Raw genomic sequence first — 27,386 nt, forward strand, 5'->3', positions numbered from 1 at the left:
AGGGCACAGAGCCATTACATAAGAGCATCCAATATTGCCTCAATTAAAGGAAACAAAATAAATATTAACATCTGACCAGTCTATCCTGGTTGATTCCACTGCACTCTAAAAGAATTGACAACAGTTGGCAATTGAGGTTCAATTCTTCTTCATTTCCAGGCTTCTTTCCAACTATGATAAGGATTAAAAAAAAAAAAAACTAGAAAAAAAATCAGCAAAGTTATCTCAACGTTTATCAAGTACCTATTCTAATATCAGTACTGAATTCAAAAAGAATGTTTAAACAGTGAATAAAACATGAATGGGATATCTTGCAAAGTGCTTTTATAATTAGCTAGTGCAGAAAAACCCTTTTTCCTAAGAAGTTCTATTGTAAAGGAAAGTCATGTGAACATGTTGTGACAGCTTCATCCCCAAAATATATCTATTTGTTCATAAATTCACTACAGTCGTCTGCCTTCCATCCATCCCTCATTACACAACAGCCATTTTGTTGACTTCCACCTCTTTTCATCTTCCTGTAGGGCAGTAGCCCCCAACCTTTTGGGCACCAGGGACCAGTTCCATGGAGAGAGGTTTTTCAACAGTCCAGAGTGCGTGTGGTTTCACGTGCTGCCTCCATCCTGCAGATGGGGCTTCGCTTGTTTGCGCGGACCAGTTTCTGGCATGCCGTGGACCGGTGCTGGGACCCCTGCTGTAGGGCACTGTTTTTCAAACTTGCCAACATTAAGATACTGGACTTCCAACTGTCAGAATTTCCCAGTTAGTTGATCTTAATGTTGCCAAGTTTGAAAAGCATTGCAGTAAAACCACAGAGGGCATAATATAACCTGCCAGACAGAATCTCAAGAAGTCTCCATCGTAATCCTGATTGTGGGGTAGTTTCTCCAAACTGGCCATGAGGAGAAAAACACTCTCATCCTCCTAGCAAGGCAAACAAACCCTTTCTGGTGAGGGGAAAAAGCATCAGTGAAGGAAACAGCTGTCCTTAATCATAAGGAGCCGCATAGGGAGTTGATGGAAGCCCAGTAGTGGAAAATGGCCGAGAACAGGAACTTAAGGCATATCTTTTGGTATCCAGGACAAGCAACCAAGATAGGCAGACCACAGAAAAGAGAGCAACAAACGTCATTCTATTCTTCCATCATGTATATCAACATGCAAGTAGGACTCTCATTGTTAGAAACCTCGCTGTTTGTGTAGCTATAGGAGCAAGCGTGTGGAGGATTTCAGAATTTCAGCATGAGAGACATCTCGGACTTTCCTCCCCATAGGTATCCTTGATGATTGTGATACCAGAACTCCAAGGATGAGTTCTGTAATGGAGAATCATTGCAACAGACTGGTACACTTCTGATTCATACATGATTTGCTTAATTGTAGTTTGTTGAATGGACCATATAAATGTTGTCTTATATTTCAGTAAAAATTGATTATCTATGGCAGTGATGGCTAACCTTTTTGCCGTCACTTGCCAAAAGTGGGGGGAGCGTGGGGGGTTTGTGCGTGTGTGTGCCCACACCCATAATTCAATGTGCCCTGTCCATTCAATGTGTGACACCCCCCCGCGCTCTCTCCGCTTTTGGCCCGGTAGGCCCATTTTTTTCCCTCCCCAGGTTCCAGAGGCTTTCTAGGAGCCTGGGGAAAGTGAAAAACTGCCTTCCCCATCCCCATCCCCCCGAATGCCCTCTGGAGGCTGGAAACAGCCTGTTTCCTGATTTCCAGTGGCCTGGAGGGGCTGAAAATCAGGTGGCTGGTGCGCAAATGCGTGCTGGAGCTGAGTTAGGGCAACACTCGCATGCCCACAGATACGGCTCCGTGTGCCACCTGTGGCACCCGTGCCATAGCTTCATCATCACGGATCTATGGAATGATTTGAGAGCAAAGGAGCAATGTTACTTTTGGTAAGAAAAGTGTTCAGGCTCCATTCTGCCTGGGGACATGATTTCTAATTTGCACAGTTTGCTCCTAATCCTAGATTATATGAGTTGGTTATGGTCCCAGCAGGTAGGACTGCTTCTAGCAATCTAGTGCAATTTTGATACTTTTTGAGAAGAAGGCTTGACTTGAAGAAGGCTTTATTTTTATTTTATTTTTGTTATCAGAGTTTTACCATTCTTTAATTTTGGTTTAAAATCTTTGATTTTAAAACTCTTTAATATTATGTAGTGTATGTAGTTATTCTTATCTACTGAAATAGAAAGGCAACATATAGCTGGATTAAACAGAAACAGTTAAGACTCATATACATAATACCACTCATTTTAAATATATACACAAATGTACAGTTATATTTCTTCAAGAAAGTTAAAAACAATATTCCACAATGATTTCAAAGTTGCAGTGTGTTTGACTACACTAACCGTCCCTTTCTAAGTTCATAATGGAGAGTGGGCAACTATTACATCAATTCTGATGTTTTCTCTTTAGTTCAAAAGCACCTCTGTAACACAATTCATATTTTTTTTACAAGACTGATTTGCTAGATGTCCAGCACACCATGGGTAGTGGTAGTTTCATTGTTTATTTGTAAGTTAGAAAGCCTACATGAATTGACTTGGATAATTTATGCTATTGGGTTATTATAATAATAAGCAAATAGTCTCATTTGTCTCATGCAAGCAGTTTGGGTGTCCATGGAACTGCTGTGAGCCATGATGTGGGATGAAGCTTCTCCATTATTGATTCCAGGTTTTGGGACTACCCACCACATAAGACACTTAGACTAGTCCTTTGGCACACAAAGTTTTTAGTAGATAGTTCAAAAGAACAGGGAGCTGTGGATCGACTACATCTTCTTTTGTGCAGGGTGTACCGTTTGCCACCTCTTAATTACTCGCCAAAGTTTTTGATAAGCAGTTTGTATGTGAGTGATGGGTCCTTTGTAGTTTTTGTTGAAAGAGGAGGCAAATGGCAGATTGTTGGGGACAATATGCTGACTCTGTAAACCGCTTAGAAAAGGCTGTAAAGCCCTGTGAAGTGGTATATAAGACTTAAGTGCTATTGCTATTGGAGGAAGAGGCTGGTCTTCAGCTGCCACTGCAGATAGTCTTTGCAGAAGCCACCCAGCTAGAATCATGAAGGAGAGGATTGAAAATTTGACAGGAGAAGGCAGAAGGGGGCTCTAAAGCAAAATGAAATGAGTTTAAGGAAACTAAAGCTATTTTAATTAATTGACAGGCTAGTAATAACTTTTTATAGCAATTGAAACAGCATTTCTCCTAAAGATACCTACAAAGCAGTGATGGTTTGCTCCCAGTTCTGTCCAGTTCTTGAGAGCCAGTAGTAAAAGCGGTGGGAGGCTCCGGCCACCCACTTGGACGTCATAAGGAACGATCTGCACATGTGCGCTCCCATTGCGAACTGGTAGTAAAGCTAAATAGAACCCATCCCTGCTACAAAGGTCCCATTTTGAACCTTGTATAGAGCATGACAGGCAACTTTTGCCCATCTTGTTTCACATCATGTTATGCCTAGAAGTGAGGGGACCATTTACAATGTCTTTTGGAGTGATTGAAACCCTTCAGGAAAGCACTCCTTTGAATCTTTGTTCCATCTTTAAATTAAATTAAATTAAATTAAATTGATAACGTTCTAAATTGATCACTATAATATTACACTGTACTGGAGCTAAATAGGAAGGCTATCAACAAGCCCCCATTGGTTCAGAAAGGGACAACGAAATTATTGAATTTATAGGACCAATTTATACCAGAATTCTTCAGCTAATGAGGACTGGCCATTGCACCTTTGTCTGATTGTATGCTATGTCTCCTGTTATAAACAAAGGTGGCTTAGAAATCACAGCTCTATCCAGTGTTTGTTTACAGTGCTCTCTCTGGCTCTGGCTTGTTCATTTGGCTTTCGGTAGCTTGTTTTGACAGGAAAAAATCAAAGTCCCTGGATTAGGCAGCGTGCCAAATTATTGTCCAAGGTGTGTTAGTTGTACTACTTCAGGAGGAACAAGTGGTTATTGCTCATTTTGAAAAAAAATCTGGTTTAGTGTGTTACAAAAATATAATGGGTAGCTTGTTTCCAGATTCAAGAATTGAGCTTTGATTTACAAATGCTGTTTGTTTTGAGGTCAGGGAAGGAAAGAAAATTGAACCTCTAATATGCTATCATCTCATATTAAGTTATTTTCTTTTCACTGAAAGGGGAAGAATCTCTTGGAAATGATCTCAGAAAAGTCACAATGTTAAGGAAGGCAATTTTTGCCACTATTTCTGATACGTATTTTACTAATACTAAAACACAAGTTTTGCCAAAATTCTGTTTATTTTTGGGCTGCTGATTTTAAATTAATTTTAAATTTAAAATATTTTTATGGAAGTGTACTGTTACCTTAGCAGAATTATTTTGACCCGTCCTTTTATATAAATGTATTTACTAAAGGAGAGAAAAAAATAATAATAATTCTGGTTTAGTGCATCATATAAATATAATGGGTGGCTTGTTTCCAAATTTAAGAATTGAGCTTAAGAATGCTCAGTTAAGAATGAGTTGTTTTATGGTTATTTTTAGTAGGCTTTTTTGTGGGAGTTTGGAGGAAAAGATAGTACAGAGATAAGTAAAGTTACTAGCATTCCTTTCTGCACTTGTACGTTCAGATTACCATGTCCATCCAGAAAACATATATTAATATGTTTATGTTATATTAATGACCTTTTGAGTTGATTTCCACACTATGCCACTGTAATGGTTATAGGTTAACCAATGCCATAGAGGAGAATTGAAAACCCCTTGACTTTTGCAACCTCTTGGTAATTCAATAAGAGTGTTTGGTAGACTGGTTTTTTAGTGGGTTGATGAAAATGGTGCATATTTGTGTGTGTATTCTTGTACTTTTACATTTGTCCCAGTTATGCAGGTTTTGAAATATCCTGCATTTTGAGGAGCTGCAGCCAAGAATTTTTCTTTAGAAAACAGGCTGGAAATGCTATCAAGGGGGTATCATTGAGTAGGCTCAATGTCAAATGACATTTAAGGAAATGGACAATTTTTTTGGGGGGGGGGAAGTGTGTTTAAGCATTATTTTCTTGAAGTCTCAGTGCAATGGATCATGTTGAGTTAGATCCTGTATTTAATGGTGTTTTAAAATCAGATTAGATACAGAGTTTGCATTTGATAATCACTGATTGCACAATTGGAAATGGGACTTAGTTATCATAAGCCATAGATTATGATGTCATATAATAGATCATTGTGGGGAGTAGATAGAAAACAGTGACTCTGTCTAATAATACAAATTGGCAATTAGTCCCATAACATAGAATAAAACAGTTCTGTTCAATAGTTACCAGCGTTTGCCTTTAGAAATTCTTCATTTTCAAAACTTGTTTGATATGTGATGTGGGTGGTTCTTGATCAGAGAGGCAAACTGCAGCTCCCTTGGGTATTTAACTAGTTTTACTATATGCCCAAACATATTGCACACATATAGAAAAAAGCAAAATGAAAATACATTAAGTGATAAATGATGACATTTTATAAGTGATATATAAGTTCTATCCCCTCCCCCACAAAAAAACCCATGTTGTAGGCTTGATTATGAAAGACTTTTAGATTATTATTGTAAATAACATGAAAATTCCAACTAGTGGCAAATCAGTAAAACTATTATAGGTAGCAAATAGTCTCCTGGATTAACAAATAAGGAACATGATTGTAAACAATAGTCTTCTTATTCTTTCAAACCGTCAGAGCTTTTCTGCCACTGTTCATGAAATAAAGCAGAGAAGTAGCTATCTTGCATATTCATATAAGCGTTAATTCCTTCCTTTGTTGGCAAACTAATCTGCAGAGGAAAATGAACATAAATGAGGCTGGAGCACAAGCAAATGTAATCAGTCGCAGCTGGGCAATTGAATTTCTCTGTTTATTGTTAGTATCAGGGGAAGGTGTTAGATTAACCTTTGGGATAGAAGGTAAAACCAAATCTGCCAATAAATTTTACTGCTGACTGTGAGAAGACAAATTTCATGCTGCAAAAGAATTGAACTGAATTAAGAGAAGCTGAATCTCATTTGCTCAGTTTGTGTATAACACCTGGGTACAAATATATTTATTTTTATTCCTATCACTGTTGCACACTTTAGTGAGCCTAACCAATGTAAAAATAAAATATATAGAATTAGAACATGAATTGTTTGTTTTTTGTATCTTATGATTTATGACTTATCACTTTGTTGGTTGCATGTACACTGAGAGCTTATGCACCAGTGATAACTACCTTGTGCGTCCGATCACACTTGGCCAATAAAGAATATTCTATGAATAGTTCTAATAGATGGGTAGATTGAAAACTGGATATTCAAATTTGATGGTCTACAATGGATCATAGGAAAGAGAAGAAGAGGGTCCTATAAACTGTGTAAGGAGTCATTCAATGATTATTTCTCATCCTAAATTCAAATGAAGCATGCTTCTTTATTCTTTGTAGTGATTAAAATGAAAAAAGTAGAGAATAAAAGTTTTAAAACTTGTAATCTTGTTTCTTAGGTTGCTTTTCTTCTCCCATAGTTTATTTTTAATCTTTGAGTATATGTTTTCTCTTCTTTTTCAGATCATTGCCTTTGCTTCACTTTTTTTTATTTTGGTATCCATCACAACTTTTTGTCTGGAGACACATGAAGCCTTCATCATAGATACCAATGTGACTGAGACCCTAGTAGTGGGCAACACAACTGAGATTGTTGTGATGAAGAAGATGGAGACAGAGCCTATTCTCACCTGTATTGAAGGAGTTTGTGTGCTGTGGTTCACTCTGGAGTTTCTGGTGCGCATTGTTTGCTGTCCAGATAAATTGATCTTCATTAAGAACCTTCTTAACATCATTGACTTTGTAGCCATTCTACCCTTCTACTTAGAGGTGGGACTCAGTGGCTTATCATCCAAAGCTGCACGAGATGTGCTGGGCTTCCTGAGGGTAGTTCGTTTTGTCAGAATCCTCCGGATCTTCAAGCTGACCCGCCATTTTGTGGGACTTCGGGTGTTGGGTCATACACTCCGGGCCAGTACCAATGAATTCCTCCTTCTCATCATCTTCCTGGCTTTAGGAGTTTTGATTTTTGCTACCATGATCTATTATGCCGAAAGGATTGGTGCCAAGCCATCTGATCCTAGTGGTAGTGACCATACCCACTTTAAGAATATTCCCATTGGATTTTGGTGGGCAGTGGTAACCATGACAACTTTGGGTTATGGAGACATGTATCCCAAAACTTGGTCAGGTATGTTGGTGGGAGCTCTTTGTGCCCTGGCTGGTGTTCTTACCATTGCTATGCCTGTTCCAGTCATTGTCAACAACTTTGGAATGTATTACTCATTGGCCATGGCGAAGCAAAAGCTCCCAAAGAAGAAAAAGAAGCACATACCCCGTCCAGCACCACTTGATTCTCCAACATTTTGCAAATCGGAGGACAACTCACCTCACAACAGTATTCAGAGTTACAACAGTCCTCTAGCGGCAGCAACAGCAGCTGGGGTGATGGAGAGGAAAAGATCAGGTGAGATGTAAGATTTCAGGCTAAATAAAACCTATAAATAGTAGTGGTAGGAAGATTCTGGACATAAATTTGTGGATGTATAAAGCAAGGGCTCTAGAAGAAATATATGTTATGTAAGATTATGGTGTATATGGTGTGGAGCAGGGGTCCTCAAACTTTTTAAATGGGGCCAATTCATGGTCCCTCAGACTGTTGGATGGGTGTGGCCAATTTAGCAGTCCATTAAACAAATACACACAAATTACACTTTAATTTGTTATGCTCCGGGGGGGGCAGGTTAGTGAAGGGATGTGGCTGCCTTGGGTGTGTGTGTGTGTGAAGGACTTCTGCTTGTGTGTGCATGTGTGTGTTTCTCTCTCTCTCCGTCTCCCCCCCTCTCTCTCCCTCTCTCTTTGTCTCTCTCTCTGGAGGCTGGGGAGGACGGGCCCGTTTTTGGCCTCCTCAGCCTCCAAGCCACCTGGTGGGTAGGTGGCAGCCTCATGGTCCCACGCAGACCGGATTAATGGCTTTGGTGGGCCATATCCGGCCCATGGGCCGTAGTTTGAGGGCCCCTGGTGTAGAGTTATGATCTGGATAAAGATATGTTGTTTGGGGTGAGTGCAGAGAAATATTCTTTTAATTATTAATCTTGCTGTATTTATAATGGTCTCCACAGGGAGAGAATTAGAAAAATGGGTTCACTAGACCAGACTGAGTTTTGTCTATTTTAGAAGAAGATGAATAAAAACAAGGATAATATCCCACCCTGCTTTGGACAACAATTTTCATTCTACTATCATAAACTTCAGCCAATGGCATACATAAGGTTTCCAGAGTCCAGAATTGTTTGGTGTCAACAAAGTTGGTGTATTGTGCATGTCCGAACATGATTTGGCTTCTTTCAAGTTACCATTTGACACCAATGGTTTTGTTAAGTTCTTTGGTTAAAAAAGAATTAACTTTAAAGAAACCTAACAGTTATTGAGGAAGACTTCTTTTCAGGATACTAAAGCTATTTTAATTAATTGACAGGCTCGTAATAACTAATCGTAGCAATTGGAAACTGAGCCTATAGATATCTATAAGGTCCCATTTTGAACCTTATATAGAACATGATTGGTAACTTTCGCCCACTCTAATTTTTGGACAATAGCACCTGTAATTTCCAGATAGCCAGTATTCTGGCTAGAAAGCAACAAATTATTTTCCAAAATATCTGGGTAAATATGGTTGTCATTCATTGCACTGCACAAAGGGTTAAATTAAAAGTCTTTTAAAATTTCATGTCAGGTTTTTTTTCCTTTTTGTTTAAATTAAAATACTTTATGATCCAGATCCTAGTATGATGGAAAGATAGCTATGGATTACCACTAGGTGGTAACAAAGAGATACAGGAAAATTTGACCCTTTGTTGCCATCTATCTACAGCAAGGGTGTCAAACTCGTGACAACACATCGCTTGGCTTGGGTTACTTTTGACATTTTTGGACGGACTCTAGGACCATAGTTTGTGGAGCTGAATTACATGGATGGGGCCAGAACACTGGATGTTTGTGGCTCTGGGAGAAGCTATGGGAATATCAAATTTTTCTTTCTTTTTAAAACCACAATAAACGTATTTTTGGCGAATATACATGTCCCAGGATAATGCTGCAGGAGCCAATCTGGGTCGGTCACCGGGACCAGAAGTTTTGTCTTCTGAGCTTTTGGACTCATGCTGGAGCTCATTTTCAGGGAACCTGACGCAGCTTGGATCCTACAATGTATTTTGGATGTAATGTTATAATGTTCATATATTTCTCACCTCCAAATGGCAAGAAAACTCTATTGATTGTTTGGCACTGCAATATTGAAATTTAATCCTGTAATTGGAAGAAGCACCAGGACACAGAAAAGGGCTTCAAGAGTGTGTTGGGGGTCTTTGATTCATAGGTTAGCCTTCATATTAAGCCAATCTCTCTCACTCATGGTTTTTCTCCATTAAAAAGGAATGCCCTACCAGGGATGCCATTGCTTCTATTAAGAACAGGATGAGGTAAGAGAGTTCAACAGGAAAACCCTGGGTATAGGAGAAAAAGGTTGAAAACCTATGCCATGCTCCTGACATTGCTATGCCAACTTTAAAAACAAAAGAATCCCACTTGTGGAATCCAAAGATGTGTTTAGCATTTTGTGAAGCTTTTGTGAAAGCTGACAGCTTGAGCTTAAAAGTGCCAAAGAAAATGCACAGTCTCTAAGTGCCTATTTCCTCTAATATGTAAAGTCACGCTCTTTGCAATCTAATGTTGCATTTAAGTGGTCTATCATGCCTGCTCTGTTTGAATGATCTCCATTCTTCTTAAGCATTGATTAACCGTCTGACCTTTTCTACAGCAATAAGTCTCTGAGGATTGTCTTTGGAATCCCAAAATCAGTCAGGCAACCCATAATGGTTTGTTCTCTGGAGTGTGCAGCTAACAGCCTTCCAGTAAGTGACTCCAGAGTGGATTTAACGGGGTGTGGCTGCTATATACATAGTTGCATATCTCAAACTCAGATATGCAGTGGAATCAGAGCAGCCCAAGGCATTTTGGTATCTGAAGCGGAGGAGGAAAATGACTCCTCCTTTTCATATATCTAATCCAAAAGCTGCTCTTTTGACGCTTAATACAGAAAATCTAATGCTTCTCTTTTTTCCCTTAATTAAAACTATAATTATTAATAATGAAGTTCATATGTTTTACAAGCTGTATGTTCACTTGATTACTCATCCCAACACACTAAACCATAATGTAATCACGTGTGCTGGGTTTGTGCAACATTTGAATATTTGGCTCTTTTCTCGTTCAGTGGGTATAGTCATGGGCATTATTTTGGTTTTGTCTTACGTATTATGACACCTGAACCACACCACCATGGCCTGTTCTACTAGCCATGGTGAAAACAAACTATGTTTAGTGCAGGAGTAAAATCCTACCGGTTCGGACCAGTTCAGGTGAACCACTAGGGATTATGGGCATCAGTTCACCGAACTGGTAGTAATTACCCCTCCTTGGCCCCACCCACGCCCGGCCGGTTGCCGCTCACCTCTTCCGGCCTCTCGATATTCCACAGAATTCAATGTTAAATGCAGCAGAGAGAATGCTAACTTTTCTCCCTCCATTCAGAACGGAGCTGCTGCAGCCTGTCCCTTTAAGGTAGTCCCCAGGAGGGAGGGGGCCAGGAGGGAATCATAAAGGGAGCAGCAGCTTCATTCTGAATGGAGGGAGAAAATACTAACTTTTCTCCCTCCATTCAGAATGGAGCTGCTGCAGCCTGTCCCTTTAAGGTAATCCCTAGGAGGGAGGGGGACGGGGGGAGCAGCTGGAATAGAGCCATTTTTGTGAAAGGCAGGGAAATGGGGAAGGGGATTTTCCTGCCTGTCATCCATTCCTCAATCTCAGCACAGACTGAGGAAAGGATGGTAGGCAGGAATATTCCCTTCCCCATTTTCCTCCATTCGCGACGAGTGGCTGGGAGGGAAGGGGCCAGTGAGGAGCCCCGCGATATGAGTGATGTCGAGTTGGCCATGCCCACCCAGTCACATGACCTCCCCCAACAAGCCACACCCACAGAACCAGTAGGGTAATTTTTTAAATTTCATCCCTGGTTTAGTGGGGTGGTAGATACAGGCTATGATATATATATGCTGAAAATAACAGGGTCTCATTTTAAAGAATTCAGTGTTGGAAACGATACTTTAATTGGTGCTGGAAAAAGAGAGTCAATGGAGATGACAGAATGGCATTTGTAATCTTTAGGACTTATAAGGCTTCTTTGCTACTATTAACCTGCTAGACTGCTTGCATCTTAGGGCAGAAGTATTAAAAAATAAGACAAAACTGGAAATTTCTTTTTTATATACTTGTTTATACTGGTTTGCTGGTCTGATATGTTGATAAGCAGCAAGGAGCAGAGATTGAAAACAACAGTTCTTCTTCAATATGTGAGGGTTTGGACAGAGAAGCAACAGCATTTCTTCTTGAGGAATTCCCAGTGGCTGAGGGAACCTCTCCATATCACATCCTATACAGTTGTGTATAGGTGTTGATGGCATGTAGCAGCAGCTTAGCAGAATTGTGAAGAAGGGGACTGATTCTCTGGCCTGGGAGATGGGATGGGCTAGGACTACTGCGGCCCTTCAGGCCATCAAATGAACAGCAGCTAGGATAGCACAGTATCAAGGGTGGGCTCAGGCCTTGGTCTCCATCTGCCACTATCCTCACCTACAGAGGTTGCTTCCTTGTATGCCTCATAGGGCCAGGCCTGAAAGGAGTTGGCTTGAATGGCTTTTCTCTATATTTCAATAACAAACAAATTTAAAATTTTTAAAAAAACCCTCAGCTCTAAGAAGCACTTTGTTTTTCCCTAGTGCAACTCATGTAACAGAAAGCAAATCTTTTCATTATTTTAAGTCTTCAGCTTCTTCGTTTGTAATTGAAAACCAATGAAATAATTTTAGAGATTGGATTAACAGACTGTGCTACATTACTTGGTAAACATGGTGACTAAGCCATAGGTCTGATTCAAAAGTCACATTTAATCATTGTTTACTGAATAAGCCCCAGTTAGCTAGATTCATACTGCGCTAAGATACAAGCCATAATTTATCACTCACAAGGACTGGTTTCACACAGGACATTAGTGAAAACTAAAAAAACCACATTTGGGCTTAGTTCAAATTGTGTACTCAGTCTATAACATCTCCCCACCCCCCATCTATTGCCTTCCCAGTGTGTTGGAACAATAAACCTGATTTAGTGTTTTGCACAAGTCATAGGCAGATTGCATCTCTTCTCACTTGAAAGAAGTTTGATTCCAAATCCTGTGAAATCTTTCCTCATCTTATGGCTTGGCAGATGTGTTGAGATTAACGCAGTCTGGGATTTCAATACATTTAATATACTACCGTGTTTTCCCGAAAATAAGACCTAACCCCAAAATAAGCCCTAGCATGATTTTTCAGGATGCTTGTAATATAATCCCTATTCCCCAAAATAAGCCCCAGTTATCAGCCAGACCGACGCATTTAGTACCGTATTTCCCTGAAAATAAGACCTAACCTGAAAATAAGCTGTAATGCGCTTTTTGGAGCAAAAATTAATATAAGACCCAGTCTCATTTTCAGGGAAACAGTAGGCTGAGGAAGGCTGCTCTGTTACTAAAAAGGGAATCTGGTATGGTACAACTTTCACCAGTTGCAAAGACTGAGCTTCTTTATGAATCTCCCAATAAGAAAACCAGGAAGTCTGAGACATGAGGTATGAGCAGGTCATTTGTATCATTTTTTTCAGTCTCAGATAAGGAATATTTATGAGATGTAAAGATTTAGCCTAGAACAACTTCATCAGTACTAGAATGTTAACATTTACTATATTATAAGTGATATCTGGCTATACGTTCATCATGAACAGAATGCTTTTTCAAGAAAACTTCAGTTTCTGTGGAAACCATACTGCAGTCACCATAGCATTAATGCACAGTATATGTTTATAGACGTTTTCTGTAAGCTATGTCTCTTGAAACATAGGGGTATATAAGACTGATGTTTTAATACTTTCCCCCCTCAATATTGGTGGATTCACCAACATGTATTGTTGAAAGGACTGAATGCAAAACTCCAGTCAAGAAGGTGAGAAATTTATTCCAATATACTTTGGAAATGTCACTAAAAATGAAAATGCTGCCTCCCCTGGATTATGTCATATAATCTTTTATATACACCATACTTTTTCAGAGTATAAAATGCACTCCCCCCCAAAAAAGAGGGTGGAAATGTTGGTATATCTTATACACCGAATACAGCCATTTTTGGCCTCCTGAAGCCCCACCCCGCACATCCCGTTTTTGCAAAAAACGGGCCCGTTTTTCGCATAAATGGGGCACACTGAGGATTTGGGAGGCCTTGGGGCTGGGGAGGGCAAAAACCATTTTTTTCCTTGCTTACTTCTTCGAAATCTTGGTGCGTCTTTTTTTTTTTTTTAATTTGATTTATATGCCGCCCTTCTCCGGAGACTCAGGGCGGCTTACAATGTGCTCAGCAATAGCCTTCATCCTTTTGTATATTTATACAAAGTCAGCTTATTGCCCCCACAAACTGGGTCCTCAATTTACCTACCTTAGAAAGGATGGAAGGCTGAGTCAACCTTGAGCCTTGGTGAGATTCGAACCTGCAGTAATTGCAGGCAGCTGGTCTTAATAACCAGCTTAATAACAGGGTGCCTTAGACCACTGTACTACCAAGGCTCTATCTTGGTGCCTCTTATACACCGGTGCATCTTATAGTCTGAAAAATACGGTAAATAAATTATTCATTTTCCTGTTGGCAAAGTAGTTGCAGATTTGGCATATACTGGCTCCAAAGTTGATCTTTCTTTTTCTTTCTTTCTTTCTTTCTTTCTTTCTTTCTTTCTTTCTTTCTTTCTTTCTTTCTTTCTTTCTTTCTTTCTTTCTTTCTTTCTTTCTTTCTTTCTTTCTTTCTTTCCCCTTCTAAGACACCAAGCAGAATGGAGATGCCAATGTGGTTCTGTCAGATGAAGATCAACCTCTTTCGTCACCCCAAGAGGAGAAGCAGCTCATGAGGGGCTCAAGTACCAGGGACAAAAACAAGAAAGCAGCAACCTGTTTTCTCCTGAGCACTGGAGATTTCTCTTGTGCTGCTGATGGTAGCATCCGGAAAGGTATGAACGAAATTCCAAGATCTGTGTTGGTGAATGGAGGGAAATCTGTGAAATATTAAATAATGTACATGAGGCAAGTTTTGCAGTTGGCTATAACTGACAAACAATGTCAATGCTAGCTACTTTTGAAAGTTGACCTCTCTGCACTTTCTCAGTCTGTGATAGAGTTGATCGGTAGAGACTCAAGCTATATTTCTACAACCTGTCCTAAGCAATAGTAAACCTAAAAGCTATAGCTTTTCCTTCCCATTTTGTTTTTGCCCTGGTTCTGTCAGTTAACTTCTTTTCACACTGGCTCTGGCAAGCAAGAAAGTAAGTAAGGGCTAAGGGAAAAAAGGGTGGGAGAAGCAGCAATTGCCTTCTTCCCTCTGCATCGTAAAGTTTAATTTATTATAATTTAAGCTTATACAATAAGGACCTTGGTTTGTGATGCCCACATGACACGCCCCCCAACACATGTGATGACTCTGCTCATGGGAACAATACCTTCTTCTAACCTATATCTTATTCAGAAGAAGAAGACTCAATACGTGGCTGAGGCATTCCTAAACCACTTATACCTACAATCTTTTGTTTCATCTTCAGCTGTTGAGTTAGCAAAACCTTATCTTGCTTGCCCGTCAAAAGTTCAGATAACCCTCGTTGATTCCCATTTTCATGCTGCTTGGGAATTCTGGAAGTTGTACACTATCCTTCACATCAGTGATGGGTTTCAAAAATTTTTACTACCGGTTCTGTGGGTGTGGCTTGGTGGACATGGCTTGGTAGGCGTGGCATGGGAAGGATACTGCAAAATCCCCATTTCCTCCAGATCAGCTGGGACTTGGGAGGCAGAGAATAGATGGGGGTGGGGCCAGTCAGAATTTTTACTATTGGTTTTCCGAACTACTCAAAATTGCCGCTACTGGTTCTCCAGAACTAGTCAGAACCTGCTGAAATCCACCTCTGCTTCACATCATGAAGTACCTGGTTGCAGAAGGCTGGCTTTAAGCTGTACCATATCTAATGGAATTGAATAGTTCTTGCCTACCTCTTTCTTTAGCCTTCATGAAACCTTAGGAGATAACATCTTTGATTATGAGATACTAAATGTATTTTTTCTTTGAATATCAAATCTCTTTTTCCATTTCCATTTTTAATTTTAATGTCATTTTGCGTTGTATTTTGGTGTATTTTATCCTCTTAGATTAGACACATATCTGGCACTATTGTAAAACCCAGCAAAGTGGAGGGAGGAAAAATAGTAGGGTTGGAAGATGGGATAATAGAGTAAAAACACTGCATTGGATGTACATAACCATGGGAGAAAATTAATGATTGTTTAACAAAGCATTTTCTGATTAAAAATAAATCTGAAATTGCATTTTTAAACAAGCCAGCACACAGAAAGAAACACAGAGGGCAAAAGTAATTAGCAGTGTATTTGGTGCAAAGTCTTGTAAAGAGCTTAGAGTAGATATATGCTTGTCTTAGAGGCAACATGTCACTGTTTCTTTCACCATTTCTTTTTCTTTTTAACATCTAACCTTACAAAGAAGCTTAATGTCTATGGAGATTCTCAGTCATCCAGGTCATGGTTGTCCCAAAGTTGCTTTCTTCAAGAGGCAACTGGACTTCCTTATTTTTCTTTGAAGACGTTTCGCTTCTCATCCATTCCCATTCTTGGATGAGAAGCAAAATGTCTTCAAAGAAAAACGAGAAAGTCTAGTTGCCTCTTGAAAAAAAAGCACCTTTGGGACAAAGAAGCTTAATGTTCTTTGTCTTGAAACATACTGTAGTTTTATGGATCAGGTGTGAACAGCCTAACACCGTAGAATATATGTATTTCTATAAAATCCAGCTTAATTTTGGTATCTCCAGATGGGTCTGAGATAGATTTCCAACCCCAAAATCTAGAAAGTCTTTGCTGGTCAATGTAGATATTATTGAGCTAAATGAATTGATGGGTTATAAAATGGCTTCCTGAGTTCTAGACAAAGCCTGTTTTAATATCTGCAACGTCTAGATATGAAGTTCACTCTATGCTGGTGGATTCACACCGCAGACAGGGACATACATGGTATGTGCAGTCATCATAGATGGCATGTAAAAATGAAAGCATGCATGTCCTGGAAGAAACAATTTGTGAAGAAACTTTGTAGAATATATTAATACTCAGATGCGGGTGAGGGAAGTTGCAATCAAGTCAGAGTGGAACACACCAAAAACATACCTTTCATGCTTCAAGTAGCCCTCATCTTAAAAATGTTGCAAATAATCAGGTCAAACCTCTTAGCTGCTTGGAAGAGAAATATATGGGCTGCTTGATTCTGTTTATTTCAATGTTACTCTTTTCCCAAATTATCCCTAAAGAAATTAAGTTTTTAGGAGATGAAAGCTTGTCCATTCCTACTTTAACAGGATTGGGTAATTTGGGACTAACAAATGAAAGAGTAAGACAAATTTAGGGGAGACTGTTTTAAAGGGCAGTGGAATTTGCGGGGTGAAGATGACAGATGGGGGCAGGTGGTGTTATATGTAATAACCTTTTAAAAACGTACACTTTGGAAAGACTCTTTTATGGACTTTGGCAATTTACATAATTATCATTTCTAAATGATAATTTCTAAAGGGCAGGTGAACAAACTATGAGAATCATATGCAGTCAAATATACAATGAATGTGCTTGTTTGCATAATCTAATGTACAATATGAATTGCTCAAATTCACGCCTATGAATATAGAAGGATCTGATGTAAGTAAATATCAGATAAGAGCATATGGATAGTCCTGGCTTCAAGCCACGATAGGCTTCCTATTTTCATAGTTATGTGGAATCATGAATTTCATCAGGTTCACATTCTCCCAACTGTTGATAGCTGCCCACTCTTGTAAGTTTTAGCAATCATAAACGAAAGGTAAATATGTGAGCAGACACATATAGTTACTGAAATGAGTAATTGATCATAAGGCTAGGTAGTTCATTCCATTTGCATGGGTTCCTATATTACCACTTGTAACTACAAGTAGCTGCACATGGAGAATGCTGAACTTCTAAAACAGTTGGATGTGAGAGAATAATATCTCCTGTCTTTCTGTGATGCATCCAAACAGATGATTCTTAGGAATATTAATGAAAAGACACGTCTTTATATCTTTAATAGACTTCTTTTCATGGTTAAAAACATAGCAAAAATATGGAGGAAACACAGGAAGTTACTCAGCCTATGTTTGAGGCAGGACACTTACACAATAAAGGCTGCACTAAATGCACTAATGATGGCACAGATCTCTTTATGCATCCAGCCAGTTACTTGGCAACAAACAAATGCATTTTTATGCACTTAGAATGACTTTAACTAGCATCTGTACATATTGCTGGGAAAGTTGCCTATCTAATTTGTGCTGTTAAAAATCAGCACAAAAATTATTAAAGCGAATTCTTCATAACCATTTACCATTTTCCTAACAGGTATGTCAGCATAGCTTGCAACCAGACCCCATTGTTTCTGCCTACTTTAGAGTTTCATGTTTGTTCCTTCTGGACACAAATTCCATTTGGAAAGATACAATTTGGTGCAATATGATGATCTGCCAACACCATACGTATATTTGCAGTTTCTAGGTTAGTTATAGTTTGGTCTCATCCTTTTTGAAACAAACCATACTTTGGAGGTGGTAGGCAATTTGTGGCACTCCGGATTATGCTGCATTACACAATTCCTAGAATTATTGGTCTTGTTACCTAGAAGTGCTGAGAGACTGTATATTTCCACAGCATCTGGAATATGCTGATTTCCACGGTTTGTACAGATATAAAGATATAGTTGATTTGATATGAAGATAAGCTATTTTTCTATGATTCTGTGAAAAAGGACAGCTGCCATTTCAAAACCTTTATTCCATCCATTTGCTTCTTGCGCTAACAGGCTGCCTTATAAAACCTAAACCCAAAGTACAAATATAAAACTCAATAGGATGCTCGTGATGCCAGAGCACAAAATGTTCTATTTTGTTCCTCTGCTGCTCTTCTTGCCCACCTTACTGTGCTGTGTACTGTTAGTTTGATCCAGGACAGACTCAGGAACAGACAAAGCAAGTCAACTTTTCTCTTCTTATGTCATTGATCATTATTCAGACTTGGTGAAGTCTGCCAACGCTATTCACTCTTTTCCTTCTTCTCCTCAATTTTCTTCCTCTCTCTTGTCCTTCAGAAGTAAGGAGGGGACGACACTATGGGTCTTGATATGACTCATCTGGCTTTAGGATGCAATTGTGAAAGGGCTTTTCACTGAGAAATTGAAAGCCAGTGTTTTAAAGAAAAGCATAAGCTGTGTCAGGTTGTTATTAAAGTCAAGAAGCACACATAGCATTTTCACCTTGAAGTTATAATCGGGCAGAGAATTTCAATCCCAGGAAAAAAATCTGAAAAGGTTTCTAGGAGATCTGAGTCTCTAATATTCTGCTCTCTCCTGCCCTATCCTGTTTTGAAGGTAACCTATTTACCTCAGGTTCTAAAGCATGGAAAGAGACAGATAAAAACGCAAGATTTTCACCACGTGTATAAGCCCTATGCTTTGATAGCTGTGAATGAATTCCTCTGCCTTGTACTGTGAGTAACATGCTGTTTAAATCCAGCAGGTTTGTGAGGCATTTGTTCCATAACGGTGTGTTTTGGCATTGTGCGATTTGACTAATTAAGTGTATTCATTTGCTTATTAAGCTTTCAATTCTCAGTAGGTAATGAGTCATGCAATAAATATGCTGAACGCTGTATACTTTATTCAGCTGAGGGAAATAATACGGTTTCAGATAATCGGTGTACTGTAGTGATAAGGCACTGATATATGTAGCTCCTATTTTCATTGGGGTATCTGAGAAGAAAATATCATTATTTGTAATGGGCCCAGCTATGTACCAGACCCAGTGTGGGATACCGTGCGTCAGTTTTGCAATTTGAAAGCCACACATAGTCTGCATTTCATTGCTTCATCGGTTTTGTGCGTGTGCAGGTTCCTCCTGTGCAGGCTTTACGGAACTAAATTGGATTGAAAATAGCAACACTGTAGATTGAAAACGTTTCCTTTGGTAGAACCACAGTGTATAAACATTTCTGCAAATATAAGGTTAAACGTAACAAGTGGCCTAATTTAGCACAAAGGATAGATTCAGAGTCCTCCTTTACTTGAAAAGGTCAGTGAAATCTTTATTTCAGCTTTAGATTCAGCCAGACCAAATGTTTTGGTTAATCAAGGTGCAGGAAACTTTGTTCAAAACAGGAGGATAATATAATTAACCATTAAGATAGAATTTTACCTCCTGGAGTCATCTTTGCAATGTCAACTGGAATACAGAATCTGATTGCCTTTTATTTATAATTCTGTCGTGTATTTAATACTGTATATCTTATTCAAAGAATGAAGATTATAATTCTCAAAATTATAATTCAGCATTGCATTATCAGTTTTCCAGCCGAAGGCTATTGTTCCCTTCCAAGCCTCTTTGCAAATGTGATTCTGCCAAAAAGACTAAAAACCAAAGATTTCATGAGGATTATTAATTCATGTCTACAGTACTCAAGAGGAAAATTTTAACAGTCAGGTTAATGTAAGTATTATGGGACTGCAGCTAGAATATGCTAATAATGATTGAGTACAAAAGAGAACAGAACTTTTCAGTGCCTTAACTACAATTATTCTTGACTCCTCAAAATAAAGCATACTTCTTGAAATTCCATTTATTAAACAGAGTCTGTCCACTTGTGCATGACAGTACAAAGTGGTTTGAGACAGCAGCTGCCACAACATCCTTGATTTAGTTTTAGAACAGTTTGAGTGTTCATTCTTTCTCACCCAATTATATTTACATAACATTAAATGTATTTTCCTATGACATCTTTTGAAAATAAATGCAAAAAATTTCCAGTGATTTTTTAAAATCAATTGTTATCTGCCATGTACATCTTTACCCCAGAAACTTTAAAAGCCGCTGATGTAAAAGTAAAACAAAGATTACCCACTTATCTGAAGGAGATCATTCTACTTTGTCTAATTTTTGATACAGGTAGTCCTCAACTTATGAACACAATTGAGCCCAAAATTTCCATTGTTAAGTGGGATATTTGTTAAGTGAATTTTGCCCCACTTCTGCAACCTTTCTCACAACAGATGTTAAAAAAAATAATTGCAGCTGTTGTGTTAGTAACACAGTTTTTAAGTGAATCTCGCTTCCCCATTTATTTTATTTGTCAGAAGATTGCAAAAGATGATCACATGACCCGGGACACTGCAACCATTATAAACACGTGCCGGTTGCCAAGCATCTGGATTTTGATCATATGACCACTGGGATACAGGTAGTCCTCGACTTACAACAGTTCATTTAGTAGTTCAAAGTTAAAACGGCCCTGAAAAAAGTGACTTATGACAGTTATGACCTTAGCTGCATCCCCATGATGGTGTGATCAAAATTCAGATGCATGGAAACTGGTTCATATTTATGACAGTTGCTGTGTCCCAGGGTTATGTGATCCCACTTTTTGCAACTTTCTGACAAGCAAAGTCAATGGGGAAGCCAGATTCACTCAACAACCAGGTTACTAACTTGTCAACGGCAGTGATTCATTTAACAACTGAGGCAAGAAAGGTCGTAAAATGGAACAAAACTCACATAACAAATGTCTCACTTAACAACAGAAATTTGGGGCTCAATTGTGGTCGTAAGTCAAGGACTACCTATACTGCAGTGGTTGTAAGTGCAAACCCCCCCCCAGTCATAAGTCCCTTTTTTCAATGCCTTTGCATCTTTGAATGGTCACTAAACAAATGGTTGTAAGTTGAGGACTACCTGTATACAGTGCATATGATCAAAGTGATTGCTTGAATTGTTTCCTTGTTGATAATGTATAGAGCCATTACAGGAATTCCTTAGGACCCTTCCTGCTATTTCTGACTGAGGAAATGTTATTTTAGAAACCCCGTTTGCTCACACTTTTCCTTTGTGCCACCTCTCTCAAATAATATCCAAACTAGCAGTGCCCTTTAGACCTTTATGTCTGACCAGGAGAGTAGGATTCTGTGGAATAGAGAAAGTAGAGTAGGTGCCATCTAGAAATCAAGTAGCTAACTCATATAATATCTGAGACTTGTGCCTGCAAATTAAACATTGTAATGTTTTCACTTTGTAGGATATCAGAGAGCAATTGAGGGAGGCAGGAGCAAAATTTTCTATCTTTCTCATTCATATGCAGAGATACATTTTTGTCTTTCCCGTAGTTTGAAAAAATAGTTTTGCACAAGCTTAAAAGTTGGATTCTGATCTGAAAGTTGCCGTTTTTAATTTTACAACATTTTAGCCAGGGGGTGTTGTAGATTTGTCATACATTATTTTATACATCTTTAGATCCCACTGATTCATAACAAGTTCCTTCAGGAACTTGCATTTTATTTACCAGCTGTTAGAGAAAACAGCAAAAACAGTTGCTAGCCAGTCTTACATTAAAGCAATCCTATGATTGATTGATCAATTGATTAATTTTTTATGCTGTCCATCTCCCATACAGGGTGATTGTTTTGCAGCAATATCTCCCTCTTCTATGTCAGACACTGCCCTTTGGTCTTGAGTCCTAGTGCACTAAATGCTCAGCTAATTTTTGCTTTGGAGTTTTTGGTGGTTTCTCAGTGTGTTTGTTTGGTTGCAGACATTTCATTGCCTGGCTAGGTAACATCATCAGTCCTTGTGAGTGTGAGGTTTGCTCTCATTTTATATACAGTAGCTTGACCTACCAGGTATAGTTTTTTTTCCCTTTAGCAGTTCTTATCAGAAACTATAAAGGAGAAAACTACACACCCCACCAATTCTGGCACGACTACTGCATATAAACAGGAAGCAAACCCACAGATGCTAACGCTGATGTTACCTAGTTGGATAATGAAACATCTGTAAACAACAATAAAACTTAGGGAAGCACCAGAGACTCCATTGTTCAGTTCTGGGCTACAGATATTCTCTTCCATTGGAAGCTTTGCTTTTGTAGGCTGGCTCAGGTAGGCAGGAGGTAAGGCAAAAAGAGATTTATGAATGATTGGAGGGCTAGTACACCTGAGTAGTGATGGTTTAATGGCCAGCAGCTGTATAGATTTGGGCTTTAGCTATTCCTTGATGGGTATCCAGTGATTTGTGCAAAATTGTTTTTTGTACTATTTGAAAGGAGGTTTCTTACCTTCCAATAGGTAAGTAGCAATTACCTAGTTTTATAGCATTCAACAATAAAATAGAGGGTATGCACATACTCTTAAAACCTGGATTGAATTCAACCGCAGTCATCTTACTCATTCCTGATTAGACAGCTGTGGCCTTTTCTAAGACAGGAAGTTTAATCAAATTACCCCAGTGAGATTTCACCATTCCATGTATATGTTTTACAGACAATTTCCTCATACTTATGCAGGAAGCTTGTAAGGAGGCAGTAAAAAACAACAACACAAGAATGATTTTGTTGTGCTAAATGATTTGCCAATCTTTTAAAAAGAAACTTGGATTATGGATTGAAGAAGGGCACATGATGGTGAACGGGGAATAACATAGGTAAACATAGGTAGACAGAGGTTGTTATTTTCTTGGAATCGGGCACCAGGCAGAAGTTGGGTGTGAATCTGATCTCTGCTTAAAGCCAGGATGAATTTTTACCCTTCTGACATTAAGAAACTTTAGTGCACCAAGTATTTTTAATCAGCAAGGACAATATTGTTTGAGCCAATGTTTATTAGAAGTGACATGTAGCCCCACTATGCAATTTTTAGACTTGGCATTATGCAACTTAGTGTACAAAGCATGACTAATATCCCTGCTGCTTTGAGAACAAAAACTAGAATTAGAGAGTAAGATACCAGAAAGCTTATCAGAAGCTTTTCAATAGTGATAAGACCAGCCCTGATAAGTGAAGAGAGCTCTGTTAGATATTAATCAAATGGATTCTGCTAACTGTTAGAAGCGTACTTTGAATTGTTATAAGAAAAGAACTGTTGGAATGCTAGTGGTTGTTGAATCCTAAAGCTCTTGAACTCAGATCTCAGTTCATTCTGATATTTCCTTCTTAAATAGGAAGGAGAGCAAAACTATATGAATGAACATTTACACACTACCACTATTTTTGTTCTCCAGTTTTCCCAAAACAATTCAAAGACAGCTTGTGATCATCTTAATTTCTGTTCTCTTCACATTCTGAAGGCACAAGGACACCTTGAGTCATTCAGAGTTCATCTCTAGGAAATCAAAAGGATGGTACAAAAATATGAACAGTGTTCCATTCCCTGAGCTATCATCAGTCCTGGATCAACAAACATGTTTTCATCTCCCCTCCACACAAAAGAGAAATGAGTTAAATTGATGGTACCTATATCCAGCTGTATTTTCAGCCGGTGTTCTGTACATTTGATTGTTTACAAATAAATACTGAATGGTTGACCTTAAGGAAAAATTCTTAGCTGCAAACATGCCATTCCTCGGTTGCTCTGAAAAGTCTCCTGCAAGTTACCACGATGAAACTATAGCACGTTAGCATTTCTGCAACCAGGGCTTTCTCCATTATTTCTAAGCATTCTTGCAAATTTACTAGGGTAGCTGGAGTGGGATTGGGGGGAGTAACTATATGGAATGCGGTGAGGCAAGGCTTCCCAGCAACAGAAAAATAGGCTACCTATAGAATTAAAACATTACAAATGGAAATTTTAGCTGTAGCTGAGCCAGCAACACAGATGACTGTGTGGGATTGTACAGGCACAGAGTTGATTTTTTGGAATGGTGCAAAGACACTGTATAAATCAATTGTACCCATATACATGCACTGTTTTATATAGATCGCTAGTAGGAAAGCAAAGCAGATATGAATTGACGTGCTGGTCTAGTGAAGAGGTGCAGAACATCTGTTGATTTGAGAGGCCCCAGCATGCTTTGCCTGGCAAGTTGATGGCTATGCTTCAAAACTGAGTGTTCCTTAGCCCTCCGTAAATTCTACAATCTGCAAAAAAAGATGTAACATTTTCAACCTGATGGGTCATTCTGGTGGTAGTGCCGATAGACAATATTTTTGCATTTCTGATCCTGGGCAACATTATGTTTCCAGCAAATTATTCAACCACAATATATATTACAGCAAACATATCAACAGGACATGCTAAAATAGCTTGGCTGCTGTGCCTCCATCATATTTATCAATCAGAAATACATTGATTCTAATCATGGAGCCTCCTTTAACATGAGTGACGCTGACAGGCCAGGCTCCTGGAAAGTTAGTCTGATCCTTTTAAAACACAGAATGCAGCCTTTATATATTGTCCAAAGACACAGTGGACATGTGAAATAGTTTGCATATGAATATTTAATTCTTAAATACCTTTGTTTTCTCAGAGGGGCACAAGGAGAGTGGAGAAAATGGAAATTATGAGGGTGTTAGCTAGCCAATTTGCTTAAATGTCATAGCAGTAATTGAGCTGCCCAGAAATCATCTGTGCTTGTGGTTTTTCTGCCTTGTCAGTAAGATTCCTTTTGTGCTTAAAAACAGGACATCAGTTAGTGTTTGCTTATTGTAATAAATAGATATTTGGATCAAGTACAGTCTTAGCAGAAAAAGCAAGTCTTTAATTCCTGCAGCATTTATGGAAACACAGAACTGCCAATTTGAGTTGTCTCTCAAATGTTCATCCAATTTTACCCCTTTTAGCAAATAATCAAATATACTCAAAAGATTAGGCTACAAAGTTATATATGTGCAAATGCCTTGGTCTGAATGGAATGTATTAATTTTGTATAAGAGTTACTAGGTATTTAAAAAAAAAAGATTCAGGACTAAAATAGAAATCAGTTCAGTTTGGGGAGTGGATTCTGAAAAATATAATTTCCTGTATACTTATTAGGAAATATCCTGCAGAACTTATTTTTGAAAGGAAAAGTAGAAGTTCAGGTTGCAAGTTCCTTATTCTTGCAATCTCCACTCCTTCTGTCTCTCTAATAAAGCAATAGCAGAATAACAGATTCAACAAAGATTGGAAAGACTCCAGCCTGGCATTCTAGATTGCTGCCAGTGGTCTGTGCAGATAATGAACTATGTAGGCCAATATCTGACTCAATATAAAAACAGCTTACTGAATGCAGTGACCCCATGTATCAGCCAGCTGAGTTTTGCAAAGTTCACCCTGCAGCAATTCTATGTGAAACTTTAAAATCAAGGCAAATATAATTAAGTTACTTTTGGTTCTTATTCTCATTGTAGATTACTTGAATTTAATTGTTCCTATGGAATTATTTTTATTGTTGGTTGGAAAAGAGATTTAAATGATTAATTTTATAACTATGTATAAAAATTTGATAGTAAGAATATGACTACAGGAATGAAATTTTACAGTGGATTGGATGACAATTAAGATAGACGAAACTGTTGGAACAAGAAGAACAAAAAGAAAAGTTAGAAGTCAACACCGAGATGTCGCAGGAGAGGGATGATTGATGTTTTAAATGTTTATTTGTTTTATTTAAATTTTTTAAAAAAATTTAGCCCCCCAAAAATGTAATTGTTCCTAGATATCTTCTTTCAGTAAAACAGCGACATGTTGAAAGGAACTGAGGGCTGGTTCACTTTTATAGCACTTGCTTTGCCTGTGTGTAGTTATGTATGACACATCTGTTGTGTGTAAAAAGTACACTGTACTGCTATGATTAAATAACATTTATATTGTTTTTATGCAAGATAGAGCTGTCAAGGTTCTGACTGACAAACCCAACCAAGCCAGCAAATTGAGATAATCAGCTCTCTTTAAGCAAAACTTTATTGAGTACATCATTTTGGCATGCGTGAAGCAAAATAAACTCTTTAACTAGTTCCTGCAGTTTTCGCCTAGTTAAAGAATGAATTCTTTCCTTCCCTCCCTCCACCAGGTCATATTGTCTAATTAGGTGTTCTAGTGTCACTATGGCAACTCCTTCAGACCACTGGTAAAATCCAATTTTTTTTTACTACTGGTTCTGTGGACGTGGCTTGGTGGGTGTGGCAAGGGAAGAATACTGCAAAATCTCCATTCCCACCCCACTCTGGGGCCAGCCAGAGGTGGTATTCGCCGGTTCTCCGAACTGCTCAAAATTTCCGCTACCTGTTCTCCAGAACCTGTCAGAACCTGCTGGATTTCACCCCTGCTTCAGGCCCTTGCCAAACATCTGTTGATGGTTCCCATTGGATTGTTTCTTGTTGTTTGTTGTTGTCTGGGCTGGCATTCCAAATCTCTCCCCCGCCCCCCCTCCCTAGTCTGTGGCAAGCTGAGAAACGAAAGGATGGCTGTGAAACGAAAGCAAGGCACGTTTCGAAGTTTGACAAGGGCCTTCTATGTATATTGAACTGGTTAACTATTCCTGTTTATACTCTTCCCCCCCATCCATCTATTACAAGCTGCTCTACTAACTTGGAGTTTTAAGATCTCAGATGCTAAGTTAGTCCTTTGATTGCCAAGGACTGAAAGTTCAGATTGCTAGAAAATGACCTGATATTCCTGTTTCATCCCTAATTTCCTCCCCCCCCACAAAGATTTGCCCTTTATTAGTGGTGTGAGATTTTAGAAGCAATATTAGATTTGCATAGATTTCCTCTTTCATAGAGATGTTCCAGTCTGCTGATAGCAAGCTCAATATAGCTGTCCACTACTTAGCTTGTGCCTTGTATAAGAGATTAAACACTTGTCGTTAGAACTAATGTGTTTTTTTAACTGAGGCACTTCCAGCTGCAAGCCAGAGTGATTAATCATTGAGTGATGTAGTGTTGACGTGCATATGTGAATCAGCTGGAATGATTTCTGATCATAATGTGGCTATAATAATAAAAAAAGCCATAGAAGATACTGTGCAATAATATGAAACTCTGGAGGGCTCAGTCCCCCTTCAACTAGCTTTGCTATTTTTTTTTCAAGTCTAACAGGAGCTGTTTAACAGGGTGAAATTTAACCAATAAACTTTTTGCCAACAAGACTCCAGTTCTGGAGAGAGCAGGATTTGTTCAGCCCCTTGAGGCATATTGTTCCATCAGCAAAAACTTATGTTCAGAACATTGCCTTCTCATAAGAGATAATGCTATAATATCAGCAAAGGAAGGGAGAAGAGTTATTTGTTAATGGGTTCCTTTTAACTTCAAAGAAGAGGCTGGCCTGCCACTTAAAACTATGAATTAAAAATCCACTCATTT

At 38.7% G+C, this 27,386-nt stretch overlaps 1 protein-coding gene across 1 annotated transcript in view; it reads left to right on the forward strand.

Moving 5' to 3' along the window:
- The window catches only part of KCNC4 (potassium voltage-gated channel subfamily C member 4), a 34,686-nt gene that overhangs the window by 4,881 nt on the left and 2,419 nt on the right, over positions 1-27,386 (forward strand). The window contains exons 2-3 of the mRNA XM_034414792.3: positions 6,566-7,508; positions 14,000-14,185. Of these exons, the coding sequence (XP_034270683.1) occupies positions 6,566-7,508; positions 14,000-14,185 (1,129 nt within the window). The remainder of the gene's footprint in view (positions 1-6,565; positions 7,509-13,999; positions 14,186-27,386) is intronic.

This window comes from Pantherophis guttatus, chromosome 3 (assembly GCF_059756535.1).
Source record: "Pantherophis guttatus breed Tessera chromosome 3, ASM5975653v1, whole genome shotgun sequence".
In the NCBI taxonomy this organism is placed as follows: domain Eukaryota; kingdom Metazoa; phylum Chordata; class Lepidosauria; order Squamata; family Colubridae; genus Pantherophis; species Pantherophis guttatus.